At 39.3% G+C, this 9,133-nt stretch overlaps 1 protein-coding gene across 1 annotated transcript in view; it reads right to left on the bottom strand.

Moving 5' to 3' along the window:
• The window catches only part of CCDC173 (coiled-coil domain containing 173), a 59,354-nt gene extending 52,609 nt beyond the window's left edge, over positions 1-6,745 (bottom strand). Inside the window, exon 1 of the mRNA XM_007953447.2 lies at positions 6,709-6,745. Coding sequence (XP_007951638.1) covers positions 6,709-6,745 — 37 coding nt within the window. The remainder of the gene's footprint in view (positions 1-6,708) is intronic.
• Positions 6,746-9,133: the final 2,388 nt, after the last annotated feature.

The following is a 9,133-nucleotide window of genomic DNA, read 5'->3' as shown; positions in this document are numbered from 1 at the left end:
TAGCGACCCCTCCTTGGGTTTCCGAGGCAGTATCACTATGGAAGTAGGATTGCCCAACCTTCCTTCCAAGGAGTGGCTGGTGGGTTTGAACTGCCTGCCTTCTGCTTAGCAGTCAAGTGCCTTAGCCACTATGCTACCAAAGCTCCCGAACTACAAAGTAGAAACATGGAAAAAACCTGGTGTAATGATGACCCAACTAAGCTGCTAGACTGACTCTAGCTAAAACATGGCATTCCTGTTCTAGCCTAGTATGAAGTGGTATTTCATTGGGATTTTCATCTGCATTTCCCTAATGACTAATGAAGAAGTTGTGGTGGTGTAGTGGGTAAGGCATTTGGCTGCTAATTAAAAGGTCAGTGGTTCAAACTCACCAGTTGTTCTGTGGAAAAGAGATGAGGCAATCTGCTTCCATAAGGATTTACAGCCTTGTAAACCCAACGGGGGTCACTATGAGTCAGAATCAACTTGCTGGCAGTGAGTTTGGTTGTTTTTTTTGGTTAATGATTAATGATGTTTCATGTGCTTAGTGCCCATTCATATCTTCTTTGGGGAATGTTTATTCAGTTCCTTTACCCATGATTTAATTGGGTTATCTGTCTTACCCTTGTTGACTTGGAAAAGTTCTCTATATCCTGGCTACTGGACACTTTTCAGATATATAATTTGAAAATATTTTTTCTTGTGTGGATTATCTTTCATTTCTTGACATAGTGTCCTTTCATATGCAAATTTTTATTTTAATGATGTCAGTATCTACTTTTTCTTTGGCTGATTGTGCCTTTAGCATAAATCTAAGAATCTGTTGCCTAATGCAAGGTCACAAATATTTGCAACTATGTTTTCTTCTAAGAGTTACATAGTTTTAGCTCTTACATTTAGGAATATGATCTATTTTGTGTTAACATTTTCATGTGGTATGATGAAGAGGTCCAAATACATTCTTTTGCATATGGATATTCAGTTATCCCATCGCTATTTGTTAAAAAGATTATTTTTTATCATTGCATTAACTTACCAGTGGTGGTGACGTTAGCGACTGTCAAGTCAGCCCCTGACTTGGCAACCCCACATACAACATAATTAAACGGTCCTATGCCATCATCGTGATTGACTGCAAATCAACCATTGTGATGCATAGGATTTTGAGAGGCTGATTTTCAGAATAGATCACCAGGCCTTTTCTTCCTAGTCCATCTTCTTTAACTTCTTTCAGTAATTTTTTTTTTTGTAATTTCCAGAGTGTAAGTTTTATACTTCTCTGTTAAAATGTATTCCTATTATATTCATTTTGATTCTAATGTAAATGGATTTTTTAAATTTCATTATTGAATCATTTACTGTAAGAACCATAAATGAATTTTGTGCATTGATCTCATATCCAGCAAACTTGCTCTATTTTATTATATCTAATAGCTTTTTAGTGGAATCTTTATCATTTTCTAAATATAAGATCCTAACATCTGAGAAAAGAGGTAGTTTTACTTCTTCATTTCCAGTCTGGATTCTTTTGCTTTTCTTGCCTAATTGCTCTGGCTATAACTTCCAGTACAACATTGGGTGAAAGTGGCAAAAGTGGACATCCTAGCCTTATTCCTGACATTATGGAGAAAGTTTTCATCTTCCTGCTGTTAAATATGGTATTTGTTGTGGGTTGTTTGTAGATGCCCTTTATTAGGTATTAGAGAGGAAGCAGCAGTACCCTTCTATCCTAATTTGAGAGCTTTTCTTTTTTTTTTTCTTTTTTAAATCATGAATGAGCACTGGATAATGTCAAACCTTCTTCTGTATCTATTGAGATTATCATATAGTATTTGTCCTTTATTCTACTGATATGGTACATAATATTGATTTTCTAATGTTGAACCTGTTGACAGTATATAATTCTTTATATATATTGCTGGATTTAGTTTGCTAGTATTTTATTAAAGATTTTTAAATCATTTTCATACGGGATATTAGTCGGTTGCTTTCTTTTCTTGTGACATGTTTGTCTGGTTTTGGTATCAAGGGTAATACTGGCCTCACAGGAGTTGAGAAGTATTCCCTCCTCTTCTATTCTTTGGAAGAGTTTGTAAAGGACTGATATTAATACTGTTAAATATTTGGTAGAATTCACCAATCAGACCATTTGTTATTGGCATTTCTTTGAGGAAATCTTTTCAATTACTAATTCTTTACAGGCCTACTCAGATTTTGTAATGCTTCTTCAATTAATTTTGGTAATTTGTGTCTCCTAGGAATTTTCCCATCTCATCCAAGTTACTTAATTTCTGGCATACAGTTGTTCATAGTGTTCCCCATAAACTTTTTCATTTCTGTAAGGGCAAAGTAATGTCCCTCTTTGATTACTGGTTTTATGAATTTGAATTTTCTCTTTTGTTTTCTTGGCTATTTTTGTTGCTAGGTGCTGTCAAGTCAATCAAAACTCATAGCAACCCCATGTACAACAGAATGAAATGTTGCCTGGTCCTGTGCCATCCTCACAATACTACATATGTTTCAGCCCACTGTTGTATGATGTCCTTCTGTTGGGATTGCCCTCTTCTAATAAAGTGCACAAGGCAAAGTCTGGTCACCCTCGTTTCTCTTAGTCTTGCTAAAGGTTTGTCAATTTTGTTGATCTGTTAAAAAATTAAAATAACACTTCTGGTTTCATTGATTTTTCTCTATTATTTTCTATTCTCTATTTTTTATTTTTATTTCCTTCCTTCTGCTTTCTAAGTTTTCTTTGCTCTTCTTTTTTGTTTCTTAGGTGTAAAGATCAGTTATTGATCTGAGCGTTCTTACTTTATAGCCTATGTGTTTAGTTTCCCTCCAAACACTGCTTTTGCCACATCCCATAAACTGTGGTTTGTTGTGTTTTCCTTTTCATTAATCTCAGAGTATTTTGTGATTTCCATCGTGATTTTCTCTTTGACCCATTTGTTAATTAGGAGTATGCTGCTTAATTTCTATATTTGTCAATTTCCAAATTTCTGTTACTGGTTTCTCATTTCATTCCACAGCAGTTGAAAAATAAATTGTATGACTGCAATCCTATTAAATGATTTAAAGATTGTCTTATGGCTATTATATAGTTTATCTTAAAGAATGTTCCATGTACACTTAAGAACATATATTTGCTCTTGTTGAGTGAAGTGCTATACAGATGTAAGGTACAGTTGGTTTATAGCATTCTCAAGTCTTCCATTTCCTCGTCAATCTTCTATCTAGTTGTTCTATACATTATTGAAAGTAAGGTATTCAAGTCTCCAACTATTATTATTGTCCACTTCTCCTTTATATTCTGTCATTTCTTGCTTCATTATCCTGGGCTTCTGTTGTCAAGTGCATAAGTATTTATAGCTCTTTTATCTTCTTGACAGATTGATCTTTTTTAGCAGATGAAGTGTCCTTCGTCTTGAGTAACAATTTTTATCTTAAAGTCTATTTTGTCTGACATTAGTAAACCAACTCTCTTTTTTCTGGTTAATGTTTGCATAATATATCTTTTCCCATGCCTTTACTCTCGACCTACTAGTGTCTTTGAATCTAAAGTGAGTCTTCTGCAGACACCATCATCAATGGATCATATATATATAAAATGTTGTTGTTGTTGTTATGTGCCCTCGAGTCGGACCCGACTCATAGCGATATATTTTTTTTCTTTAATCCATTCTGTCAATCTCTGTCTTTTGACTGGAGTGTTTAATCACTTTATAATAGTTAATGTAATTACTGATAAGGCAGGATTTACATCTGCCATTTTGCTGGATGTATTCTATATATCTTACGACATTTTTATACTTCTATTCCTCCATCACTGCCCTCTTTTGTGTTAAATAGATGTTTTTCACTGCATCATTTTGATTCCCTTCTCATTTCTTTTACAATATATTTTTTCTTAATGGTTGCCCTGAGATTAAATATTTTCAATTATAATAATCTAGTTCAGATTAACACAAACTGAAATACCTTGCAAAAACTTTACTCCTATTTTGCTCCATTTCTTCACCCATCCTTTGAGTGAATCACTGATAGAATCACTGATTCTTCTGAAAGATCAACATATAAATTTACATCTTTATATACTGTATACCCATCAACACAGATTTATGATTATTGTTGTATGCAGCTGTCTTTTAAATCAGGTAGGAGAAAAAAAGGACTACAAACAAAAAATACATTTATACTGTCTTTTATTTTTACCTATGCAGCTACCTTTACTGGTATTCATTATTTCTTACGTAGATTCAAATTACTGTCTAGTGTCCTTTCATTTCAGCTTGAAGGACTTATTTCTTATAGTGTTGGTTTGGTAGTGATGAATTCACTCAGTTTTTGCTTAAACAAACAAAAAAAAAACTTGTTTATCTTGGAATATTTTAATTTCCTCTTCATTTACGAAAGATAGTTTTAATGGATGTAGAATTCTTGGCTTCTCAACTTTTCCTTGTACCACTTGCGGTCTCTCAGCTGCTCCTCTTCCTGAGGATCCCTTGTGTGTGATGACTCACTTAGCATTTGCTGCTTTCAAGATTTTCTCTTTGTCTTTCAAGTTTGACTAAGGTGTATTTAGGCACGGAGCTCTCTGAACTTAGCTAGAGTACACTGGGTTTCTTGGGTGTATAATGTTCATCAAATTTCAGACGTTTTCAGCAATTATTTCTTCAAATATTTTTCTGCCTCTTTATCTCTGCTCCTTCTGGGACTCACATTATACGTGTTAGTATACTTGATGGTGCCCTACATGTCCCTGAAACCCTATTCATTTTTCTTCATTTTCTTTTCTCTCTCTTCCACAAACTGGATAATCTCAGTGGATTTATCCTCTAACTCACTGATTCTCCTAAAGGATCAATTCTGCAGGGCTTTAGTTCCTCTAGGGGATTTTTAATTTCAATTATTGTGCTTTTCAACTCCAGAATTTCTACTTTTTACAATTTCTATCTTTTTATTGGTATTCTTTATCTGTTAAGACATTATTCTCATATTTCCCTGTGAACTCTTTATATAATGATTTGAAATATCCTATTTCACCGTCCTGTAAATGGAGATTATAATTTAGCAGTGAGGGAAAGGGCTTATCACTTCAGATGGCAACAGCTGGGCAGTTGCCACAAAACATCATTTAGAAAATTTTTAGTGCAATACTACACACACACACACACACACATATGAAAGTGAATATATGTGAGAGTAATTGTCTTTTTACAATATATGTCATATGGGTACTGTCTTCCTCCTACATGACAGAACCTCTGCTGCTACTTCACAACGCCTCTGCTGTGCAAATATCCTCCAGTGTCTGCTGATGGAAGAGTGCTTGGCTCCTGCTCAGCAACTGAAGCAAACAAGGCTCTACTAGTACAGAAGCTTAGGCAATGGCATGAAGAAAGTCCAATTTCCCAAAGTGCTAGATGTCACTGTGAGTACAATATTAACTGGGAATTTACAACAGGCCATCTAAATTACACAATATTAAATAGCATTTTATTTTATATATACTCCATCAAAGCACTTAAGGACAGGACATACTTCCACTTCAGAGATGAGGAAACTGAGATATTTCCTTCAGAGACATATCTAAGACCACTGAGCCGGTTCACAGTGGACCCAAGACTCTAAAGAAAACCCAAAACACCAACCCCACTGCTAACCAGTCAATTCCGACTCATACTGACCCCCCATTACATTTCCAAAGTTGTAAACCTTTATGGAAGCAGATTGCCGCATGTTCCTCCTGTAGACCAGCAGGTGGGTTTGAACTGCTGACCTTCTGGTTAGCTGCCAAACGCCTTAACCACTGTACCACCAGAGCTCCTTAAAGACGCTAAAGAGATCACCGATATTTCTAAGTTACTCAGTCATTCACGGAATTAACACATAAGAACCAGTGGGAATTCATCAACACCCTGACTCTCCAAGCTGCAATTGTGAGGCTTGAGGATTCAAGTTGAGGAAAAGGAGTAGTGTCTCTGTCTTCCTATCTCTTCTCCACACCTATTTCTGTAAATTCCTCTCTCACTCCCCACCTTCCCTTTACATTTTCCACTCACACACCTGAGGGCAAAACCTACTAATGTACACAGAGCCCAATGATGCCCGTCGGGTCTGCTTTTGACTTCACCCATGTCAGAAAGCAACTAAACAAACAAAAGAGCAACTAAAATCCTAAATTTGCACCCTTGCCTTTCACTCCACGTCGGGGGTCGAGAGAAAAATCCCTGCGCCAGGATGACTGTTTAACTCAGTCATGCTTTACTTGCCTTAGTGCCTAAGGCATCTGACTGGCAACCAGAGGCTGGCTGTTCAAACCCACCAGCCACTCCTCAGAAGGAAGGTTGGGCAATCTACTTCCGTAGTGATACCGCCTCGGAAACCCAAGAAGGGGTCGCTATGGGTCGGATCCAACTCGACTGCAGTGCGTTGCGTTTTATGCTTTCCTTAGCCTGTCCAGAGCGCCGCCCAAACCGCACTAACATTTCTGACGAGGTACCCTGGGGGCTCCACGACCTGAAAAGGAAACTCGTGCGCCTACCCCGGCAGCCTGTCCCACTACCGTGGAGTCCATTTCAACTCATGGCGACCCCTCCTTGGGTTTCCAGGAGGTATCACTACGGAAGTAGATTGCCCAACCTTCCTTCCGAGGAGTGGCTGGTGGCGGCGGCCTGTAGCTGACCAGATAGGAGCAGCACGCAGGCTGGGTCCCGGGGACTCCTCACTGACCCAGGCCGGGCGCTAGCAGCCGTACTGTCCTCCGCATCGCTCTCGCGGGTTAGGGTTTTCGGACTCGCTCTGGTGAGGACTTGAGACTCTTGCTGCCCGCCCCACTCGCAGACACAGGTTCAGCCTGTGCGCAGGGGGAGTCTCAGTTCTCTACCGCCGTGGCCCAAAGATCAGCGAGTTCCTTAGTCCTCGGCCACAGTTGGCGTCACTTCCGGCGACGTTGCTAAGGAACCGCGTGGTTTTGGAAATTTACGGTCAGCGGCGGTTCCTTAGCAACGTCTCCGGAAGTGACGCCAATTGTCGCCGAGGATTAAGGAACTCGCTGATGTTTGGGCCAAGGTTGTAGAGAACGGAGACTGCGCCTGCGCACAGGCTGAGGCTGGGTCTGCGAGTGGGGCGGCCAGCAAGGGTCTTAGGTCCTTACCAGAGCGAGTCCCAGAGACTTAACCCGAAAGCGGCGCGGAAGACGTAGGTTGCTAGCTCCTGGCCTGGGTCAGTGAGGAGTCCTCGGGACCCAACCTGCCTGCTGTTCCCATCCCCTTCGAGCACTGCGTCTCAAGGTGTGTGTGCGGGGCGGACGACCCCATGTCAGGGGCCCCTGCACTTCTCCTTTGGGACGGTCCAGGCAGGTATGTGAGAGAGCGAGGCCTCGGCTAGTTGTTTTCGGTCAACAGACCTCGTGTGTGAAATGTGAAAGACAGCTTTTAACTATAGAAACCCTGAGATTAATTGACATAAAATCTGTTTATAAATCTTTTGGTTTATGAGGCATGGTCAAGGCCAGATGGAACTAGGTAAGGTTAAAAAAAATGATTAAAACGTTCATAGATGTTGTTCCCGAACATTCATGTTAGGACCTTTAAGAATAAGATATTTTAAATTGCTTGGTAAGTAGATTATACCAAATTGAGAAAATGGGTTTTGGGGACCAGTCAGAACTCTTTAAGGACACAAAAATTTAGCAAAAATGAATGAGAGATTGGTTTTAAAAGATCCTCTCCACTGTATTTGATGTGCAAATTGATTCCATGAAAAACTAGTTGGATTCATTACATGCACCCACCTACTGCCCCTGGAGCTCTGGTAGCATAGTGCCTAAGGCACTTGACTGCTAACCAGGAGGCTGGCGGTTCAAACCCACCAGCCACTCCTCGAAAGGAAGATGGGCAATCTACTTCCGTAGTGATACTGCCTCAGAAACCCAAGGAGGGGTCGCTGTGAGTCAGTACGACTCGACGGCACATAATAACAACACTGCCAATGAGTCTAGTCAGACTCAGTGACTGACCCATAGGGTTTCCAAGGCTAAATCTTTACCGAAGTAGATTGAATCATCATCTTTCCGCAGACTGGTGGGTTTGGACCGCTGATCTAGTTATCAGCCAGATGCCGTAACTACTGCACGACCAGAGCTCTTTTGTTACAATTGAATCACTCAGAATGAAAGAAAATAGGTTTTTAATAACTAAAATTCTAACACAGAGTTGTGCAATTTTTCTTTAGGTGTCTGTCAATTGCCCCTGCCGTAATGATGCTGGTAAGTATAGAAGGATTAATAAAATACTTGTAAGTAGAAATTATTTTGTGTATGTGCAGTGCTTTTGTGGAAGCACAGTTTAAAGAGTGTCAAGAAATGGAAGGGTCAACATTTTTACCCTTTTTGCAGGCTAACAAGTTAGACTGCCACAGTTTCATAGATGCTGGCAAGTGGACACAGTACTTCTGGATCAGAGGAATTACTCATGTCAATAGTAGTAGCCAGAGTATCAGCAGTTTTTGTGCCAGTTCTCCAAGGTCTAGTTCCCACAGGGTAATGCAAAGAGGGCCATATGTCACTTGTATCTCTGGTTCCTACAAAATGTAGGGAATCCGAATCTTTATTATAATGAATGGTAAGCATTCCTTTCAAGACTGATCATTATGCAAATACCTTGGAAAAGTAGGTTGGAACAAAAAGCAGTCAGTCCCTTGCTTATAAGACGTGCAGAACCCATGCAGAATAGTCTCCCAAAGAAACTCTGAACTTTTAACTTAATTGGTTATGAAAAGTTTTGAATCTCATAAGATCATAAGATTTGATGTCAGTAATTTGCCATTTACATGATGATTAGGTATCTTTTTACTTTGAAGGTCTGTTCCAACTCTTACCTAAAGATCCTCACAACCAAGCTGATCTATACAATTAGTTATTTGTCCCTGTATGTGTTCCCATGTTTTTTCTGCGTTAAGAATTTAAGAAGATAAAAAATATACTCTGATCCAATATAGTTTAAACTATAATTGAGAGGTTCTGGCAAGATGGCAGACTAGGCAGAAGGATTGCACAGACCTTCTTCAACAAAGAAAAGGGAAACCAATTGACACAGACACAGAAGATAATCTTGGACTGCTGAGCCTTGAAGGGAAGGATACAGAAGTAGACTAA

Source organism: Orycteropus afer, unplaced genomic scaffold (assembly GCF_000298275.1).
Source record: "Orycteropus afer afer isolate SDZICR_OR568_19922 unplaced genomic scaffold, OryAfe1.0 scaffold00001, whole genome shotgun sequence".
Lineage (NCBI taxonomy): Eukaryota > Metazoa > Chordata > Mammalia > Tubulidentata > Orycteropodidae > Orycteropus > Orycteropus afer.
The sequence above is the reverse complement of the archived record's forward strand: the minus strand, read 5'-3'. Positions and strand labels throughout refer to the sequence as shown.